The sequence below is a fragment of the Peromyscus californicus genome, unplaced genomic scaffold (assembly GCF_007827085.1).
Source record: "Peromyscus californicus insignis strain IS unplaced genomic scaffold, ASM782708v3 Scaffold_6__1_contigs__length_162567912, whole genome shotgun sequence".
Lineage (NCBI taxonomy): Eukaryota > Metazoa > Chordata > Mammalia > Rodentia > Cricetidae > Peromyscus > Peromyscus californicus.
Window position 1 is genome coordinate 47,009,782 of NW_026294584.1, and position 22,328 is coordinate 47,032,109.

At 44.1% G+C, this 22,328-nt stretch overlaps 1 protein-coding gene and 1 long non-coding RNA gene across 6 annotated transcripts in view; one reads left to right on the plus strand and one right to left on the minus strand.

Moving 5' to 3' along the window:
• The window catches only part of LOC128099931 (uncharacterized), a 51,608-nt gene extending 39,271 nt beyond the window's left edge, over positions 1–12,337 (minus strand). Inside the window, exon 1 of one of the 2 annotated variants that reach the window (XR_008214607.1) lies at positions 12,226–12,337. This is a non-coding gene — a long non-coding RNA (uncharacterized LOC128099931). The remainder of the gene's footprint in view (positions 1–12,225) is intronic. The other variant, XR_008214606.1, reaches the window with a different exon arrangement.
• The window catches only part of Lrguk (leucine rich repeats and guanylate kinase domain containing), a 107,968-nt gene continuing 97,682 nt past the window's right edge, over positions 12,043–22,328 (plus strand). For 3 of the 4 annotated variants that reach the window (XM_052721854.1, XM_052721851.1, XM_052721852.1), the window contains exons 1-3: positions 12,043–12,339; positions 18,728–18,835; positions 21,494–21,575. In XM_052721854.1, the coding sequence (XP_052577814.1) occupies positions 12,043–12,339; positions 18,728–18,835; positions 21,494–21,575 (487 nt within the window). Of the gene's footprint in view, positions 12,340–18,727; positions 18,836–21,493; positions 21,576–22,328 lie in introns of those variants that run through there. The other variant, XM_052721853.1, reaches the window with a different exon arrangement.

Below are 22,328 nucleotides of genomic sequence, written 5' to 3' on the forward strand. Positions count from 1 at the left end.
TCTGGCCTCTGTCACTAAACCCGCAACTTCAAAACAGGATGTCAAGTACCAAGGTGAATGTCTCTTTGGACTAATTACTTCCACTGGCTCCTTTCAAACATCATGTTTATGTTCATATTCACTTACCGTTCCTATCAGGCAGGAAACATTAGGCTCACTCAGAATTCTGTAGAGAATTTATTATTAAGGAGGAGAGGTCAGGGCTAAGGTTGCCGGCAAGTATTGTTTAATAGTAAAACTAACATGTGATCCAGAATGAACAAAAAACTATGACATATACATACATACATACATACATACATACATACAGTCAGTCAGTCAGTCAGTCAGTCCATCAGTCCATCAGTCAGTCAGAGAAGCATGCCATTTACAATATCATGGGTGAATCTCCAGTAAGTGAATAGGCCAGACACTGAAAGACGAATAATGCACAATCTCATATGTTGACTTTCAAGAAATCAAATTAAACTAACAGAATAAATGGCAGTTTTTGTGGGCTTTGGGGAGAGGGCAAGAAGAGAGATGTAGGTCACAGGGTACAGTTTCAGGCAAGATGAATAAATTATAGCATTCTGCCATATAGTGTGGTAATCATAGTTATCAAGACTGTATTGCATATTTATATTTGCAATTTAAGAGGGTAGAGCTTAATTGTTATACACACACACACACACACACACACAGAGGAATAGAAAGAAGGGAGAGAGGAAGGAAAGAAGAAAAAAGTAACTATTGAAGTGGTGGATGTGTGAATAAGCTTGACTGTGGTGATCATTTCACAGCGCATACTTACATTGTCTCACAAAATGTAAAGCTGAACTATATATAACTGTTGTCAATTATGTAAGTGTGAAACTGAAGTTTTTAAATAAAAAGAGAACAAAGCTTTATGTCATTGGATTTGGCAATTATTTTCTGAATATGACATTAAAACATAGATAACAAAGTAAAAGCAGATTAAATAGACTATGGGGGCGAATACCGCCATCCCACAAAAACACAATTCCACCTCAAAAGATGTTGCCATTGGGTAAAAACAAAACCCATGGACTAGAAGAAAGTGCTTATAAACCATAGATCTGATAAGAATTAGTATACAAAATATATAAAGAACTCTTACAACTTAAAAAAAAGCCAAATTTAAAAATGGAAAGAATTTGAAAAGACACTTTGCCAAAGAAAATATATAAATTGCCAATAAACACATAAAATATTGTGTATCAGTAGCCATTAAGGAAATTAGTCAAAATTTTGTTTTTGTTTTTTGTTTATTTTTTTTGAGACAGAATTTATCTGTGTGTAGCTCTGGCTGTCCTGGAAGACACTGTAGACCAGGCTGGCCTCAAACTCACAGAGATCCATCTGCCCCTGCCTCCCGAGTGCTGGGATTAAAGGCGTGTGCCACCACCACCTGGCCAAAGTCACAATTTGATACAACTTCATACTCATTAGGATTGCTGCAAGCAAAACAGAAAATACTAAGCACCAGTGAAGATGTTAAAACAAATTTAAAAACTTGAGGCTGGAGAGATGACTCAGTGGTTAAGAGCATTTGATGGTCCTGCAGAGAACCCAACTTCAATTTCTAGCACCCACATGATGGCTCATAACCACCCACAACTCAAGCTCCAGGAGATCTAGTGCCCTCTTCTGAACTCCAAGCACACATGTGGTACACAGACATGCATGTGAACAAAACACTCTTGCACATAAAATAAGCAAATAAAAAAAAAACTGGAAATCTTGTGCAGTTTGGTTGGGAATGTGCTCAAGTAATTACATGTGGTCTGGCAATCACACTTCGAGTTTATGCTACGAAGTACTGGAAGCAGGATCTTGAAGAGATCTTGGCAAACCCATCTTCATAGCACCACTTTTCTAGCATTCTACTATTTTACCAAAAAGCAGAAGCAATTTCTGGTAGTTTGAATGTGAAATGTCCCCCATAGGCTCATGTATTGAACTCTCAGTCCTCATTTGATGGTGCTCGTTGGGGATGCCTGAGTACTCCAGTCTCACTAAAGGAAGTACGTCTCTAGGGGTGGGCTTTGAGATTAAAAGCCTCCCAGCACTTCCAGTGGGCTCTCTCTGCTCTGTGCTCACAGCTGAGGATGTGAGCTCTCTGCTCCCTGCTTTGGCAACTGTACCCTTCGTGGTCATGCTAGAGGCATCTGGTCACACTGTATCTGCACACAGTCAGGAAGCAGAGAGATCAATGTTTGTGCTCAGCTCTATTTCTCCCTTTTATTCAGTCCAGAGCCCTAATCCGTAGAATGGTACCACTCACAATCGGGCGGGGGGGGGGGGGGTCTTCCGACCTCAATTATCTGAATCCAGATAACCACCCACAGACATACTCAGAGGATTATCTGTTCAGTGAGTCTAGATGCTGTTGAGTTGACGCATTAACCATCACCATACCTAAATTCCCGAAGACAGAAAGTAGAATGAGAACAATGGAAGTGTTACTAGTTGGTGTAGCACTTCCGCTTGGGAAGATGAGAGGGCTCGGGAGATGGATGATGCTGATGGTGTACAGCAGCACAGACGCATGGATGCCCCTGAAAGGCACACTTAAAGATGCTCCAACGACAAACCCCACATTTTTAAAAAGCATGCTATGGAGAGCTACTTAGTATAGAAAGAGGTAAAATCTGATTTCTCCAAAATGATTTTTTTTTTTTTAGAATTTTTAAGAGGTCATAAATTACTTTCTGAATAAGTTCAGTCATGGTGGACTCTTGAGTACTTTTATCTGGCCAGGACCAAAAATCAAACCATGCCAAGGAGAGCTGCTAGAGGCAATCTCAATAATTAATGAACTTTGAAAAATACCCTAAGCCTCTCTCTAGTTATTTATAACGAAAATATTATGTATACACAGAGTTTTTTGTGTCTGCATATCTCTTTATAAATCAGATAAATAATTCAAACACAAATTTTCCCACTTGAGTATCTAAGGGCAACGTAGGGCCATGGCCAGGCTTCTGTCCTACTCTGGTGGTTGTAGATTTTTGTTCCCTGGAAATGTATGCTGGCCGTGCAATGTCCTATGACTCATCAAAGGCCCTACGGCACAGCTCAGGGTCAGGCGTCTCTCCATATCATCCATTTTATCTTTGAAATTCTAATGTGTAATTTAAAGGGAAAAGAAGTTCCAGGCTGCCTTTTTTGTTTGTTTTGGGGTTTTTGTTTTTGTTTTTTTTTCCATTTTTCAAGACAGGGTTTCTCTGTGTAGCTTTGGCACCTTTGCTGGAACTCACACTGTAGCCCAGGCTAGCCTCGAACTCTCAGAGTTCTGCCTGCCTCTGCCTCCCGAGTGCTGGGATTAAAGGCGTGAGCCGCCGCCACCCCCCCCCCCCCCCACCCCTCATCCCCCCGGCTGCAAGCATGGCTCTTTTAAGACTTATTTTTATTATGTGGATGTGTCTGTTTGAGAGTCTACCATGCAGGTGCATGTGGAAGCCAGAGAGGGTGTTGAATCCCCTGGAGCTGGAGTTAAAAGGCAGTTGTGAGCTCTCCAGTATGGGTTCTGGGAACCAAACTTGTGTAGAACAGTAAGCACTTGTAACACCTCTCCAGTCTATGCATAGTTCTTATTGTTATTAATTCTATGTGCATCCTTGTTATGGTGTGAATATAAATGTGCCCCCCCCACATGACACCAAGCTAATGTTTTGAATGCTTGGTCCTGAATAGTGGCAAGATTTGGGGATCTTTTAGTAATTTTAGGGGGTAAGACTTAGCTGGATAAAGTGGGTCACTGGGGGTAAATTTTTTAGGGTGTCTTGTTCCTGGCCCCTTTCTGTCTCTCATTCTCATTTTCATTTTGGCCATGAAGCTACAAGCTCTCTTCTACCACACACTTTTGCCCCCATAACATTCCTGAGACCCAGTGCATGGGGCCAAACAATCAGGGACTGAATGAGCCCTCTGAAAACGTGAACCAATACATGTAATTCTTCCTTCAAGTTGTTTCTCTCAGTACTTTAGTCATAATGATGACAATGGTAACTGATACAGCCCTGGGCTTTTTGATATTTATAGCCGTTTGCATCTGCATAAACCTCAAGGAAGGCAGGAACATTATGCATACTGTGGTGTGTGAAATGGCAGAGTGTCCAGGCAGACATCCATGAGCCTGACTGGTAGACAAGGAGGCCACTAGAGCAGTAGTAATGACATCAGGTTCCCTTTCAGAGATTCTGTCATTTACTCAGACTTCCACCTGCTAGGATAGTTATTTTTACGTTTTGGCTGGGCCATGGGGTGCATAGATATTTATTTGGTCAAATATTTTTCTGTGCGAACCTGTGAAGGTGTTGCAGGATGAGAGGAACTTATGGGTTGGTGGGCTGTGCAGCACAGACTGCCTTCTTCAACATGAGGGCTTTTCAACCCACTCAAGACCTGAATGGGACAAAAGACCTGAGCAGGAGGAAATTTCTTCTACTGCCTACTGGAGCTGGGACTTTGATTTGTTTCTATCCTTGAACTTACACCACCAGCAGTCTTGGTCCTCAGGCCTTCAAATACTCCTAGTGTTTCATTTGCTCCCTGGGTCTCTAGCTTGTTACCTGCACGTTGTGGACTTTGAAGGCTTTGTAACTGTGTAAGCTAACTTCTTATTTTATCTATTAATGCATTTGTATATCTATATCCTGCACATGCACAACTGTGTGTATGTGAGAGAGTGTGACATACATATTACCCATTATGTTTTTCTGAAGAACCTCAACTGCCAATTCTTTCACTTGGGAAGATTGGTAGCTTCTTTTTTTGGAGTTGATATTAGCAAAGATCGATTTAGTAAGGAAGTTAATACCTGTAGTGTCAAAGGCTAATATGGGATTAGTCACTTCAGTGAGACTTATGAAAAATGGTTTTAACCTCAGTCTTTTGGATGGGGCAGTGGGCAGTTGAAGCTCTGTTTATATAAGGTAATTTCCACTGCCTTCCAAACTCCCAGAGCTCAGTGGTTTACAACCACACGTGTACCACCATGATTCTTTGAATTGTCTGGAATGTTCTTTTGGGTCATTTTGGTCCATAAGTCTGGATCAACTGGCGAGTCTTCTGGTACCAGATGGTCTAAACTACCCACGTTCACATATCCGTTGATGGAAGGCCAGTGGCTAAGACCATGGAGACACTGGACCCAGTGTTTCTTGCTATTCAGTAACTATTCCAAGTGTTTCCACAGGATAGTCACAGAATATCCAGTCGCCACAGGAAAGAGCAGCCTGATGGCCAAGCGTGGACAAGTCTCTGCTGGTGTCACATCTGCTGCAGTTCTGTTGGCCCATGCAAATGGCACGGCTAAGCTCAGCGTCCAACAGCATCGTGGCAGGGGAGCAAGGCAGCAAGCACCAGGCAAAGTGCAGAACAGTCTTGACCCACAATGAAGAAAGGGAGAGCAAACTGAAAAGGACAACCGTCTTTTGAAACCTCCAAGTCCCGCCCCCAGTGATTCACTTCCTCCAGCAGGGCCACACCTCCTCAGCCTACCCAAACAGGACCACCAACTGGAGACCAAGTATTCAAATGCCAGAGCCTAGAGGGGAACATTTTCACTCAAAGCACTTCAGGGAACTCATCCCTGATTCTCCCTCTCTTAGCAGCCATTAATTGCCTATAGCTCTTGGTCTAGAAGTGGCCCTTGTGAGATTTTCCCATCCACATTGCATGCTGTATTTATAGAGAGGTGTGTATGTGAAACAACAACAGAATTAAAGGAGAGGTCATGAATTTGAGAAGAGTGGTGAGGTCAAGGGAGCAACTGGAGGTGAGAGAGGGAGAGGTGGAAATAATGTAAATACAGTACTCATGTATAAAACTTGCAAAATAAAGTAAATGTTAAGAAAAGGTGTTTTGAATCGCCGGGCGGTGGTGGCGCACGCCTTTAATCCCAGCACTCGGGAGGCAGAGCCAGGCAGATCTCTGTGAGTTCGAGGCCAGCCTGGGCTACCAAGTGAGTTCCAGAAAGGCACAAAGCTACACAGAGAAACCCTGTCTCGAAAAACCAAAAAAAAAAAGAAAAGAAAGAAAAGGTGTTTTGAAAGAAAATGGTCCCCGTAGGCCCATAGGGAGTGGCACTATTAGGAGGTATGGCCTTGTTGGAGGGAGTTTATCACTGGTGGGGGGGGGGGGGGGATGGTGGTGGAGGGATAGAGGTCTCAGATGCTCAAGCCAGGCCCAGTGTGGCACTCACTCTTTCTGTTGCCTGCCAATCTGGATGTAGAACTCTCAGCTCCTTCTCCAGGACCATGTCTGCCTGCATGCTGCCATTCTCCCTGCTATGACCACAATAGACTAAACCTCTGAAACTGTAAGCCAGTCCCAAGTAAGTGTTTTCCTTTATAAGAGTTGCCAAGGTCATGGTGTCTCTTCACAACAATAGAAACCCTAACAAGATAAAACCTTTAAAACCCAGAAACAGCAGCATCCCCACCCCGCACGTACACACACACACACACACACACACACACACACACACACACACATACACACACACACAATTACCCTGAGTTCAAAGTGTTCCAATCTCAACATACTCAAGAAGTACCATTCTTCCTAATACAAAATGGGGAGAAGGGAGCAGGTGTGGAGGGAAGGAGATATATATCCTTTGCTCTGCTCAAGGCCCACATTCCAGGCCTGATTCTCTTTCTAAATTTAGGCAGCAGAGGAACCACCTTGCCTTATCTCCATTTTCAACAAGGTAAGGTCTTACATTAGAGTGCTGGCTCCAGAGGACAGCAGCTGCACTTAGAAAAATGAGGGGAAGAGTTAATAGCACTGAGGGAAAGCCAGCAAGCAGCCAAAGCCAGGATTAGCAAACTCTTTCCAACACAGGAGTAACTGGATTCTCTGCCAACAGCTTCCTGCCCTGGGTGCCTCCTTGAGAGAGTTACAAGGGTTATGGTGCCACCCTTCCCATTTCTCCCAGTGAGTAAGGGTCCAGAGCTAATCTTGTGCTGCCAGCTGACTATATCCTACTGCCTTGATCTAGCCCAAGACTTCCCAGGCCTTGGCATCTACATACACGCATGCTCGCACGCACGCACGCACGCACGCACGCATGCATGCATGCATGCACATCCCTAATCTCTTACAGTTCTGCTTTACAGGAAGCTGTGGGTACATGGATGCAATTACTGGTGTTTTATTCTAACAGAAAGAGTTTCAACAAAACACTCTGTTCCCTCATATCCTACCCTCTGCTTAGTGTTGTTCTCTTTGCCTGGTATCTTAGGGCTGTTATTGCTGTGGTAAAACACTGCAACCAAAAGCAAGTTGGGAAGAAAAGGGTTATTTCAGCTTACAACTCTCAGGTCACATTCATCATTGAGGGAAGTCAGGGCAGGTACTCAAGGCAAGGAACCAGGAGACAGGAACTGAAGCAGAGGCCATGGAGCAAAACTATTTACCAACTTGCTCAGCCTGCATAAGCAATTCGGGACCGCTTGCCCAGGAGTGGCACTCTTCTTCATGGGATAGCCCCTCCCACATCAATCACATACCCCACAGACTTGCCTGTGGGCAATCTTACAGAAGCATTTTCTCCATTATGATCCTCTCTTCCCAGAAATGTCTAGGTTTGTGTCATCAACTGTAGCTGGAGTTTTCCTGCCTGGCCCACAGTCAGGACAAATCTCTCTCACCTGCCAGTCCCACAGCCGCTCAGACCCAACCAAGTAAACACAGAGACTTATATTGGTTACAAACTGTATGGCCGTGGCAGGCTTCTTGCTGACTGTTCTTACAGCTTAAATTAATCCATTTCCATTAATCTATACCTTGCCACATGGCTCGTGGCTTACCGGCATCTTCACATGCTGTTTCTCATCGTGGCGGCTGGCAGTGTCTCTCTGACTCAGCCTTCCACTTCCCAGCTCTATTCTCCTCCTTGTCCCGCCTACACTTCCTGCCTAGCCAATGGCCAATCAGTGTTTTATTTATTGACTAATTAGCAACACATTTGCCATACAGAACATCCCACAGCAATCAACCTACTTTATTTTACGAAGACAAAACCTTCTATTTTGATGTGCAGAACTCCAAAATAAGGCATCAGTCAGTATAAGTCCAATTTGGCAGGCACATTGGTAAAAAAGCAAGACCAAGTCTGAGCACCAAGCAGTTCCAGCTTAGGCAGTCTGAGGAAAGTCACTGTTCCTGGAGACCATCAATTAGCTCTGTAGAAGGAGTTGGTTTTCAGACAGACTTTTTGGTTCCTTCTGAATCTAATGTGTTCTGAGTCCACATGAAAGAGTGATTCTCGGAGTTGACTCTTTAGTCAGACTGAAGAACCTTAACTGTAATGTTTTTGTTTGTTTGTTTGTCTTTTGAGACAGGGTTTCTCTGTGTAATAGTTCTGGCTGTCCTGGAACTTACTTTGTAGGCCAGGCTGGCCTCGAACTCAAAGAGATCTGCCTCCTGAGCGCTGGGATTAAAGGTATGCGTGTGCCACCACCACCTGGCTGTAAATTTTTTATGATGAGTCTTCCACGGAAGCTTTATTCCCCTCTCTCTCTCTCTCTCTCTCTCTCTCTCTCTCCCTCCCCCTTCCTTCCTTCCTCCCTCTCCTTCCTTCAAGAATGCTTGCTTTTTTACATCTGCAAAAAGTTGTAGCTGAAGGTAGACTGTGGAGATGGCCATTCTACATCAGGCTTTTTGCACACACACACACACACACACATGCACACATGCACACATGCACCCCTACCTTCTGACAGTTGTTCAACTCCCTTGAGCCTCAGTGGCCCCATCCATCAAGTGAAGATAAAGGAGGTGTGAAAATGAAGAGACCAAATGCATAGCAATATTACATGACAAAGGCTAGATTTTGTTGTGTTGTGGGATAATAACCAGTTCTGTCTCTGTAAGAAATATTAAGTACAAGTCTTTTCTATCAAGTACTATGCAACCAATACACTTGTGTTTAGGGCAAGGAATTCAGATCTTTTCTCTTCCCCACCCAGAAGGACTTCTATGCAAATATTTTAATACCCCCAAGCAATAAAAGCACAAAGACCCTCTTCCACATTCTCAGACTAAAGTCATGACCCCCTTCCATGTTCATTTATCTTCTCTGATTCTTTTAAAACTATCCAATCTTGGGAGACTGAAGTCAGACCTCAGGCAATGGTGAAAAGACCCAGTTACCACCTGAGTTAGAATGAACACTTCTATACTTCCTGTCTCTGTGTGTCTGTGTTCATTCTTTCTAGTTCACCCTCCTGAACAAGAGTAAAGTTTTGCTTTGTTGAGACACTTCAGTTGGGAGTGATGGTCTTTTTGGAACCGCAAACTTATTTCTAACAGTAGACTTAGCAAACCTATTTCAGAATTTCTTCTCTTATGGATTCTGGACACAGACTTGGACAGTATCTTTGCCTTGGGTTTCACTCTAGTGTTTGTGTGACAAACATGTTCTTCACGTTTTGGGATTATTCTTTGGCAGATCCAAAATCTACCATAAGACACTTTTCTCAATAGATTGCCATTGGCAAAGTTTTCTCCGATACAAATGCTAGTAAGGTTATTTATTGGAAATCCACATAGGGTTTGCATTTTTAAGTTCTGCAAGGGGAGAGCAAATAGTCTAGTCTAGTTTTCCTAGTTAGCCTGAGCTGGACCCTAAGGCAATGAGATTGAAGAGAAATCCCTCGTCAGAAAGGAATAAGAAGCAAGGCGAACCTAGCACAGAGATACTTTCATTGTGTCCTTTCCAGTTATGAGCAGCAAGATAATGAAGGAAGGTAATTCTAAAAGCTTTATGTCAGTTTTAATGGTCCCTCAAGCACTAAAAAAGATAATAGTCAATGGATAGTGTCCATAAGGATTTTTTTTCTCCTTCTCCCCTGACAACCATTGGCAGGATCATTTTGTATTTGTAACTGCTGTCACTGAAGCGTGGGAAAAAGGCCCAGTAAGGCCAGAGGATGAGGACAACTTCCCTGTTAGGATCTCGACTGTCATCATTACGGCAATAATAGTTACCACAGTTTTGTGGAGCTTAAGGCTATAGGATTTGGGTTTCATAAAATCACACTAGCATAAAACCATGCTTTGTAATCCTGCAAGAGGAACATTTTATAAAACTGTAGAGAGAACTATTCAGCAGGATGAAAATAATTACCAATGCAGGTCACTTGACTAATACAATTATTTATGGGATGCTAACAGCTCTTCAGAGGCTTTCAGACACACTGTCAGTCTTGATTCACTCTCTTTCCTTCTCTTCCCTCCTCTTCCCTCCTACTGCTAGTCCCCCTCCCCACAAGGACCAGGCTTAGAGTTGGACAGGAATGTAAATTAACTGCAAATGAGCTTTCAAAAATCCTTTGGTAGTTTCTCTTCCTTATCCACAAAGAAAGGAAAAGGAGAGGAGTCAGGTCTTCGAAGTCATCTACCTCACACCCTTATCTCTTCCCACAGCGCTCTGCATTGTGTTACATTTCAGCGTTACTAGCTTCCCACAGAATTAGGGGTGCCAAACCCTTCCTGTACTGGCTTGTGTTTGGCTGGAATCTCCAGCCCCGGCCCACTTCTCTCTCTCAAAACCCCGCCCTCTCAGAAAACCAGCCAAAAAGTCCAGTTCTGCATTCCTGGCGGTCACAGCGGCTCCTCCCCTGAGGCTACTAGCTGCTCAAGACCGCGCCTAAAAGCGTACCATAATTGGGCACAAATCCAGCTTGTGAGGACATGTCATCACCCCCCCCCCCGACCTACAGTGTATTTAAACTCCCCACTTTAGATTGACCATGTGATTTTTCTCCTGTCGTGTCGTCCCCCCCCCCCCAAATAAATCTGGTCTTTTACTTTTTTTTTTTAAAGATGTATTTATTATGTATACAGTGTTCTGCCTGCATGCATGAAGAGGGGACCAAATCTCATTACAGGTGGTTGTGATCCACCATATGGTTGCTGGGAGTTGAACTCAGGACTTCTGGAAGAGCAGCCAGTGCTCTTAACCTCTAAGCCACCACTCCAGCCCGGTCTTTTACTTTTTTTTTTTTTCTTTTTTCTTTTTTTTTTTTTTTGGTTTTTCGAGACAGGGTTTCTCTGTGTAGCTTTGTGCCTTTTCCTGGAACTCACTTGGTAGCCCAGGCTGGCCTCGAACTCACAGAGATCCGCCTGGCTCTGCCTCCCGAGTGCTGGGATTAAAGGCGTGCGCCACCACCGCCCGGCCGGTCTTTTACTTTTTTTTTTTTTGGTTTTTCGAGACAGGGTTGGTCTTTTACTTTTTAATTCGGCTTGATCTTGCTTACTGCGTTGGGTACAGAAAACCTGTTAGCTAGTTTTATGTCAACTTGACACAAGCTAGAGTCATTAGAGAGGAAGGCGCCACCGTTGAAGAGCCTCCGGTTGAAGAGCCTCCATAAGATCCAGCTGTAATGCATTTTCTCAATTAGTGATTGATGGGGGAGGGTATAGCCCATGGTGGGTGATGCCATCCTTGGGCTGGCAGTCCTGGGTTCTATAAGGAAGCAGGCTGAGCAAGACATGGGGAGCAAGCCAGTGAGCAGCACCCCTCCATGGCCTCTGCATCAGCTCCTGTCTCTAGAATTCTACAGTTTGAGTTCCTGCCCTGACTTCCTTCAGTGATGAACGGCAATATGGAAGTGTAAGCCAAATAAATACTTTCTTCCCCAACTTGCCTTTTGGCCATGGTGTTTTGTCGCAGCAATAGAAACCCTAACTAAGACACTTCCAAAGTTCGATGGTGTGGAAGAAGATTGGAGATGCTTGTGTGAATGTTATCAAATGTGAGATGAACAAGTTCTAAGACAGACAGACAGTTGGAGACAAAGGGGGTGAAAAGGGAGATGAAAAACACAAGCAAAAAGGAAGAAAACTAGAGACTGAACGTACTAAAGAGAGGAAAATAAAAGAAGTAGCAGAGAAAAGTACTGCAAAATTGACTGAGATACCCACAGACTGCGCGAGGACGGAGGGGTGGGACTACAACCCCCAGAAGTCTTTGCGGCGGCGAGGGCCAAGACGGCAATCTCCTAGGCAACGCGCATAAACAAGATGTCGGCCTACGAGAAAAGTACCTCGAAGGGGAAAGCGCCTTCTCTCCAGGGAGGCTTGGGAGCCTCCCGAGCTGTAATCCAGGCAATACTGTCGCTCGCAGCAAAACATCGTCAGACACAATGGCCTGCTTTTCCCATGGGACAGAGAACGAAAGGGACTTTCAAAAGCGCCTCCTCCTACCTCCTCCAACAGCTCATCCACCGCTCCCGCTCTCCGGATGCAGAAGTGGAGGCGCACCATCAGAACGAAGAGGAATCCGAAGAGTCCGAGGAATCCGAAACGATGAATTTGGAGGTGTGCCTTCTCCCACTCCCACCCGCATCCTCACCCCACTCCCGGGCTCCCTCCAGCGGCCAAGCCTGGCTGCCTCAGGTGCAGCTGGCTTCTGCACTTGTGTCCCAGGCTCAGCCCACTCCTTTCAGACAGGCGCCCCTTGCCCAGATGGAGAGGGCCTTTCTTTGCTGCTCATTTCTATTCTCCTATTTCCTGTGTTTTTCACCTCCTGTCCGGCGGCAGGGGGTGGGGTGGGGTGGGGTGAGCCTAATCCCTCCAAATATCTACTTTCTTTTCATGGTTTCTTATGTGTCAGATTACACATGGCCATTATGGAAAAAAAAATGTATGGAGGTTATGGATTCAATGCTTTCAAAATTACCCCTTGACAAGGTTACTACCTTAGTATCAAGAGGCAAGAGTTAGTTTTTGATATTCCCAGCATGTCTCTCCAAACTGAAGTACTTCTGCGTGCTTCCCAGTTGTGGACTTATCACCCTCTTTTCTCCAGAGTGAAAAATTGTTGTTTTTTTTTTTTTTTTTTTAAATAATCCAAATGCCCCACCAAAGATCAAATAACTTAAAAGTTTTATAATTTACTTCTGCTAGGGGTTTATGCCTATTGAAGCACTCACCACACTTCCTGGTCAAGAAGAGAGCCATAGCATGATGGAGAGCCAGCACGCCCTCACTCATGAGAGTCTTGGAGTTATGGGCGTGTTTCCAACATCCCCACCTCTTAACTATTTTTCTACAGTCTCTTTCCTACTCACCTAATTCCACTTTTCTCTAGCCCTCGACAGTTCCCACGCACTTGGCGGTCAATCCTTTCTTACCTTCTTCTCATGTTTCACCTCGCATTCCATCGCTTCTTTCTATCGGCCTCTAAGAATTGTTCTTTTTCAAAATCCGAAATTGATTTGTTCCCCTCCCATACACGGTTAGGCTTTCCTCTTTGCTTTAGCTACTCAGAATTTTAATTTTTCTTTATTTTCTTAATTGTAATTCTTACATTTATATTGGATCCCCTTCTTTTCTTTTCCTTCAGCATATACATCGCTTCAACTTCTTCACATCTATGTGTCGTGTCCTAGTCACCTTTCTCCCTGGTGTCAAACATCTTTCTCCTCATTATTCCTGTTCCCTCGCCGAAGCTCCTTTCCTGGTTTGTCTTATTTCTTGTTCTTCCCCGTCTAACTTTCTGTTACTCTAATTCATGCTCTTCCTTGGGCTCTTGTCTGTAATGCCCTTTGGTTCACTTTGAATATTTGGCCCGGTTTTTTTCCCCCACCCTCATCCCTCACTTGTCTTTCTTTTTACACTTCTCTCTTTGTGGTCTAGTTACATTCTAATTTGGCTTGAAGTTGACCGTAGAAGTGTGCCAGAAGTGGTGTTTCTCCTACACTCCTAGCACTGGGAGGCGGAGAAGGGAAGGAAGGTTGTCAGGAGTTAGAGGTTATCCTGGTCTACATAGCTATTAGCTAGGAGCCTTGATGATAGAGTCACACAGTGAGACCCTGCCTTAAAAAGTAATAATACTAAAAATAAAAGAATAAAAAAACTTACACAGAAACCATTATTTATTTTATTCTTCCTTTGTTGGTTAATGGTGCTGCCTTCAGCTTGTGGCTACCACACACCATAGCAAGTGTTTTTGCTCCTTTGAAATGTTTGTATGGTTTCCACCACCTTCTTCCCCAGAGGAATTCACAAATGAGCCACCAACATACTTTATGATTCTAATTAGCACAGGCTCCTTGGCTATGGGTTCATTAACGCCATCATTAATCTGTCTTCAGCTCGTCATTAACAAGCCATAGATGGGCCATTCAGCTGGTTAGTCCTTGCTGGTATGGAGAAAAAGTTTATTCCTTATTCCAGTTACATTCCAAATATTGATTCTGACTTTGGCTTTTGGTGGTATTGCTTAAGTTTTAAAATGTGGAATAACTGAAAAAGTTATGAAGAAGTGTACGTTCATGTTGAGTGGTTTATTTCCTACATCTTACTGATTACGGGTAGTAATGTGGTAGTCATAACCAACAATGCGGCTAGCTTTGGACTTCAGAAGCCCTAATGGATTTAAGGGAAACAGTTGAGACCAGCTGTTTGGAGCGTTGCTTTTGGGATGAAAGACTTGTGGTTGAGACCTGGCTTAACCTTTTGTTAGTAGCAAGATTTTGAATAAGTTACTTAGCTTATCTAGAACTCAAAATACAGGTTTGGTAGTCATCCCTGTCTCATAATATAATTAAATGATATCCTGTATGTAAAATACTTAGCATGGGCCAGTGAGATGACTTTTCAGGTAAAGATACTTGCTGCTAAGCCTGGTGGCCTGAGTTCAATCCCCTTGACCCACATGATGGAAGAAGAGACTTGACTCCCCAAATTTGTCCTATGACCTCCAGACGTGTCCCATGGTGTGTGTGCATGTATACAAACACATATACAAATGAAAATTTAATAAAAACTTAAATACTGCAGGGCAGTGGTGGTGCACGCCTTTAATCCCAGCACTCGGGAGGCAGAGCCAGGCAGATCTCTGTGAGTTCGAGGCCAACCTGTTCTACAGAGCGAGATCCAGGACAGGCACCAAAGCTACACAGAGAAATCCTGTCTCGGAAAACAACAACAACAACAAAAACCAAACTTAAATACTTAGCATAATATAGTCCTGATACTGTAATAGTAACTCATGTGTTTTTAACTACTACCTGTAGCTCATTAAGTGATTTTAGCCTTATTGAACAAACATTTATGGAATAGTTGCTTAGTAGAAAGCACACTTTGACCATGTCTTGACCCAAAATTTGATGCAGGAAAAACCACCCTTTGCCAGCAACTCAAGGTGAGTGATCACGTCTAGTCATTGGGATAGTTATAGACTTCAAATTTAGTAAGCGACTGCATTAAAGTTTGCAATATAATATCTGGTAGATAGAGTAGACTCTCAGAAGTTACAGATGTAATAAATGATAGCAGCAGTTAAAATAGAAGATGAAAACGTGATTGAAGACAGACACGGTCCCTGCTCTTAGAGTAACATATAAGTAAGTCACAGCAGTTAGCGCCTGAAGTGTCCCATACGGAGATGGGTCCAGCTGCATTCAGGAGTTTGAGGTAAAGAGCAGGAAAGGTGGCTGAGGTGGGGCTAGGTTGTAGAGGGCCCTGTGCCGTGCATGGACACACGCTTGATATCTTAAGGGGTTCTCTAATGACCAGGGAAATTTAGATGAGAGAATAGTAGGGTTCCAGCAATATCTGTAGGGGAGCAGGAAGAGTCTGGACTAAGCGCTTGGGAATACAAAGCAGGTTAAAGAGGGGCTTCCTGTGTGGAGCCTTGCCTCGGGATCTGAGAAAATGCTGGCAGTTGTGCCCACCCGGATGTCCACAGCTATGGTGACAAACAGGCCTTCTTGCTAGAATAAGTAAGGAAATGGAGTGGGGTGAGGTCGGATGACCTGTGGCGCTCTAGGTGGGAAGTTAGGAAGGCAGCATTCCCTCAGCCCCACTACCTGCTAGGTTTTACTTAGGACGTTGGCACTTCATGTGTGGGCATGAATATCTTCCCCACTTGGGAGCAGTGTGACAGCTATGGGACACTGGCACATAGCACATTTATCGAAACATTTGATGTGTTCCAGGCACTGTGCCAAGAGCTTTCTGTATGTTAGTTTTCCCTTCTCCCTAAAACATTAAAAGAAGGGATAGGAGAGAAACGATGACCTTCCCAATCTACTAGCTTTCATAGCTGGACCTATGAAATAAAGTGACAACGGGCAGATTGACATAGACTAGGGATATGAATATATTGATTTTTAGTATTACATGCATCAGGGATATCATAGGAAAAGATTTTTTTTAAAAAAAATTTATTACAGTCTGGGTGGTGGTGACGCAAGCCTTTAATCCCAGCACTTGGAAGGTGGAGGCAGGTGAATCTCTAAGTTCGAGGCTAGCCTGGTCTACAGAGTGAGTTCCAGGACAGCTCGAGCTGCACAGAAAAATCCTGTCTGGAAAAACAATCAAACCCCAAAAAACAAAACCAAAAAAACCTTTATTACATTTTTTTTTTGTAGTGGTCTCCATCTGTTGCAAAGAGAAGTTTCCTTGGTGGGGGGTAAAGACTACACTTACCTGTGGGTGTAAGGACAGATGTTTATAGATTGTTATTAGGGGTTACGCTGGCTGTGTAAATCGATGGTTGCAGATTCTCCTCCAATAGCCACAATTTCACTAGCATTGAGTAGTTAGCTAGATTTCCAGTACCAAACAAGGGTTGGGGCTGCTGAGATAGCTTAGCAGTTAAGAGCACTGGTTGCTCTTCTAGAGTACACAGGTTTGATTTCTAGCACCTACATTGTGGCTCATAACCCCATCTGTAATCCTAGTTCCAGGGGATCTAAAGACCTTTTCTGACATCCACAGGCACCAGACATACATGCAAGCAAAACACCCACATAGATAAAAATAAATAAGTAAGTAGACAGATAGGAGAGAGAGAGAGAGAGAGAGAGAGAGAGAGAGAGAGAGAGAGAGAGGAGAGAAACTATTACAGGGTCTGGAGAAACAACTCAGCCATTAGAGCACTTGGTCTTGTAGAGGACTCTAGTTTGGTTCCTAGCACCCAATTGGTGGCTCCCAACCATCCATAACTTGAGTTCCAGGGCTTCCAACACTCTCTTTGTCCCCCTTGGGCACTCGATGCATGTGGTACACATACTTATGTACAGGCAAAATTCTCATACACATAAATAAATGTTAAAAAATCTATTAAAATTATTTATTCATGTGTGTGCCATGCATGTGGAGGTCAGAGGGCAACTTGTAGGAGTTTTCTCTCTTCTGCCATGTATGTTCTGGTGACTACACCCAGGTTCTTGGGGCTGGAGGCAAGTGCCTCCACCCACTGTGCCATCCTGCTGACCTGGAGAATTTTTTATGTGAGATTTGAGAGCTTACACACCATGTAACAGGGGATGGGTAGAGGGAATGTAGGCCACTCGAGGGGGTGGGGGGCAAATGCTTTCATGGAAAGATACACGGGCTCTTAGAACAGATGGGAGGTATGAGAGGTTATGACAAAGCTCGCCTCACTGTGGTGTCAGCCTCTCTCTGCTCCCGCGATAAGGGTCAATCTCCTCCAGTTGATGAAACTCCCAGGGAGGGGATTTATAACAATCGAGTTCCTTTTGAAGGATCTGCCTCTCTGTAGATAAAAGCAGTTCAGAGAAAGCCTCCCCTTGCATTTGCTGTTTTTTTCAAGTGCCTTCAGCTCCAAACAATCAATATACCAAAAGCAGCCTACTTTGGAGGAATGGTGTGTCTAGAACACATTTAAAGAAAAACATACTTTCTGTTTATAGGCAGAGAAACGAGGCTCAGAGAAAGCTTTGCCTACCCCAAGTCACATGGCAGAGGTGGGGTTCAAACTGAGCCCACCCGATTCCAAAGGACATGCACTATCTCCATGCAGGCAGTATTCCCTGGGGAGAAAAACTCTTAGAGCAACATGAGTCTACGAACTTAGGTCCTCAGGACCAACAACCCAAAAGAGCATTCTTGGCTTTGGGGTCAGTAAAGAACTGAACGGATGTTTTCCCATCACAGTGAATACGCTCATCATGATAAGTACCGTATATGTCAGTATGGCTGCCGTGATGACGTGTTTTCTGCCACCATGCTGATGTTGGTGTCCATGCCGGCCATTACAGAGTTCAAGGCAACAGACATGCGACACAGACTGGTGTCCTGTCTCTTCTGTCTGCCTTCAGTGGGGAAATGCCATGCCATCCATTGGCTGTAGACCAAGGGCAGGCCTCCTCATGGACGTGACGGCCACCCATCTTGTAAATTAGATGAATCTGACAAAAATAGCTACTAGAAAGTGAACCGAGGACTTGATTTGTTTAGCAAGAATGCCAGATTTCGAGATATTATTGCCTTCATTTCTTGTAACAACCATCTCTTGAGGCGTGGGCAAGCAGCCCAGTGCGGAATCACCTTGGGGTCAGACAGGCTGAGTTTTCACTCCAGCTCTGCCACATCCTGTCATGTCATTTTGAGCAAGGTAACCTCTAAGCCTTAGTTACTTCATCTGTAAAATGGAGATAAGGATGCCTGTTCCAGGGCTGTCCCAAGAATTAGCAGGTGGAGAGCAGAGCTCCTATACAGGGCCACTAAGATGGATGCTCCTAGGCCATGGTGTTCTCTCAGCATCGAACACCACATGTAAGTAACCACCTGTAAAGTCAGCGGCAGCAAGACATGACTTTGATGGGCATTTACTTAACTGTGTGTAGTATGGAATGTCTTCCATGCAGCCTTTTCTCTGGGAGCCGGATAGGACAAAGTAGATGGCTGCCTTTCTAATGCGAGTTCTTTGTCCACCATTTGCTTTCTGCAGGAGGAGTTTGATGGGATCCTGAGAGAGGAGGCCGTGGCTGAGGCACTCGATGAACTGGGATGGTCAGGCCCTGGGACGGAGCAGGTCTACCTCAACCTGAATTTATCAGTGAGTATGACAGGGTCATTGTAGGTTGGCAACATGGACAGATCATATACATTTTCTTTGGTACTCATGGCTTTGGTAGTGGCGGTAAATTTTAGGGCCTCCTGTTTGATGGAGATGAGTGATGAGAAATGTACATGTAAATGTTAGACTTCAGGGAGCCTCAGCCATCTCAGTATAGGCTCCCCAAATTCCTTTGTTTCCATTCTCTTCATACTCTCTTTCATCCTAAATAGTCTATATTATAGTAATCAATGCTTTCTTTAGGAGGTTGAATTTGGATTTGTAGAACCAATCAAAAGCTCTGTAAGAATTTTCCTTCTGATCAGCCAAAGCAGAGCTAAACTTTCTATCTGAGTCCTTGGGAACCGAGTATTCTGATATCGATTTTCCCCTGAAGTATATCAAGAAATATGTAGCTTTGAGCTGTCTTTTATTTTCATAAAGATACCTATCATTAAAGCAAAAGAATCTATTGTTAGTCTTCAGTCTTCAAGATTTCAAGCCCAGTCCTAGAGTAACACAGAATGGGGGCCAGCTTTGACTGCAAAGGGGTGTAAGAGCTGGCCACCCCCAGTTCAGCTTCTCTGCTGTTGCTCATAGTCTTAGAAAAATAATTTAACTCTTTTTGCTTCCATTGGAAAAAAAAAAAAAAACACATCGAGGCGCTGGGGAGATGGCTCAGTGGGTAACGTGCTTGCTGTGGAAGTGTGAAGGCTGGAGTTCGAATCCCAGGCATACTGGCATGGCAGCCTTGTCTAGACGAAAGGGTGAGCACCAGGTTCAGTGAGAGATGCTGCTTCTAAATAGCAGGTGAAGAGCAGTTGAAGAAGATACCTCCACAGGCTCATACACACACATACACACACACACACACACACACACACACACACACACACACACACACACACGTGCACCAGTTACACACATGTGCACCCAACCTGTACAGATAAGCACTCTACACATCCTTTCATTTGAAAAGCACATTGAAATGTTACTATCGCTTCATGATTTGGCTCACTCCCGACTAGTAAAATCCCCAAGGACTGCTGAGGTGTTGACACCAAGGCCATACTTCTCCATCCCCGGCAGTGTCTAACCTCCTGTGCATGTCTTTCGGGGTCAGCATACCAAGGCCATACTTCTCCATCCCCGGCAGTGTCTAACCTCCTGTGGATGTCTTTCGGGGTCAGCATACCAAGGCCATACTTCTCCATCCCCGGCAGTGTCTAACCTTCTGTGGATGTCTTAGGCACTCAGGTGTGACATATGGAGTCCTCTGTACACACAGCACTGTGTAAGACATTGAGATGGTGTAATTCTAGCAGCCAGTACAGCCACACAAAGGTCCATTTCAACCAATAGTCTACTTATGTATGTAGTGCTATGCCTTAAATTGATCTGCCAAAAAAGCAATCCTTTAAATCTTATTTCAGCCAGAGGGATGGAGCTTAACTTATTTTGCCTCTGACCTCCTTACTGTTGAGATATTATGTGCTGAATTATTTGGCCTCAATAAACTATCTCACCGAATACACTTTCTAGTTCAGTGATCCCCCCCCCATATCTTATTTAGGCTAAACATTATAATAATAATAACTTATTATTATTTATTTGACTTTCTCTAATTACTTGTGTACATGTCTTCTCCCCTGCCAGAGTCCTAAATTCTTAAACAGTAGAGCTCAGCTCTGCCCTGTTTTCTCATCAAGCACAGTGATGCACACTGTAGGCACTCAGTGCTGATTTGTCTCTTGCAACCGCCTGCCTTAAATGGCCATCACTCCACTGCATGAGAACTTGCTGTCAAGTGACTCTTTTTTTTTTTATTAGTCACCTTTGGCTTTGTTTACTGCCGGTGACAGAATGACCTACCCACTAGTCTTCATGCCATGGGATCAAATTCCCTCCTAACTCCACGTGAACTTCCCATGAGTACCGTTTTTCTGGCGTGTATTTTGGACAGAGTCTCAGCACAGTTGGGTGCGGCAGCTCCCAAGCTGCTCTGTGACTTCAGGTTCAGCCACACCCCTCTGTGTGCTTCCCTGGTCTGCCCTGCGGCTCCTGGATCTGTTGGGATCACAGTGAAAGGGCTTTGCAGCTTGTGTTGTTAGCCATCTCCTGGTGACCTGTGACGTTTTCCTGAAACCTCATGTAATTCTCGACACTGGCTTTTCTTTGGTTAGAGGAAAACGTGGTCTTTCTTGCTGTAAGTTTTATTTCCGACTCTTCCGAAGGCCCTCATGAACATGGCTGTCATTTACCTTTTCATGTGGTGTGTTCTTGCTGCTAACACTAATTTCTTAGGCTAATAATTTCTTTCTTCTTCTTGAGACAGGGTCTTACTGTGCAGCTCTGGCCGGCCTCAGACTCACAGAGATTCGCTTGCCTCTGCCTTGTTGAAGAGCATGTGCTACCACACCCAATTGACTAGTATTTCCTCTGATGGAATACTTCCCCTGCCCTGCCCCCCCACCTCAGTGGATCTGTAGTCCATTGTGAGATTCCGTTCGTAGCAAGCCTTAGCTTTTATTCTCTTGCTTCTGTACTTTGGAAAGAAACTGGATTTCCTTCCATCACGTTGTTTCTAGATGTTGCAGGAAGGCTCACGCGGATATCGTAGACGCCATATTAAAGCCTTCCCCTCTTTCTTCCTCTCAGAACTGTGATTTAACTGACATCAGCATTCTGCGTGACTATATTCACCTACAGAAGCTGAATCTTTCGGGAAACAAAATCGAAGGTACGTGACTGTCAGTCGAGTAGACTGATCACTGAGGTAGTGCAAAAATTTACAAGCTGCAAAATTTAATGTGCTTTAATAATACTGAGCTTGATATAAATGATTTGTAGATCAATTTACACATTGAATCATTGCTTTCTATGGAGAGAGAGAGAGAACAATGATCCACAAGTGAAGACACGTAGGTCTTTAGTGTTTTGACGCAGTTGGGGTGCACCCAGGGAGCCCCACAGGGGTCGTTATCCCTTTAGTATGCACAGATGTTTGATGACGCCTTTTCCTTCAGCTAATTATTTAGCTCCGATGAATTAGCTACCCCACCCTCTCATGGACATTTTAGTTTGCTTTTACACTTATGTTTTCTCCCTGGCTAGCTCCTTCTACTATCATTTAAACACCAGGGCTTCAGGGTGTCAACCCTGCCCCATCCCTTTTTTCAGTTGACTCTTGACCACACCGTCTGAATTTCTTGGGATTTGTCATTATACCTTCCTTCTTCACACTTAATGAACATCGTCCTGCAACTGCTGTATTTTCTTTAAAGCCTGGTCCTTGTTTTGGATTTTCTGATCTTATTTGATGTTAATATTATACATTTTTCCCCCTTTAGACTTCTAGAGATATAAGCAAATACTTATTTTTGGCCTGCTTTCTCCATGGAGTATCTGCTTGCTTCTTTTACCTGCCTTAAAGAAGACCTTAATGCTTCTGTTAATGGTCTCTCAATTTCATTTCCAATTCTCACCTGACTCT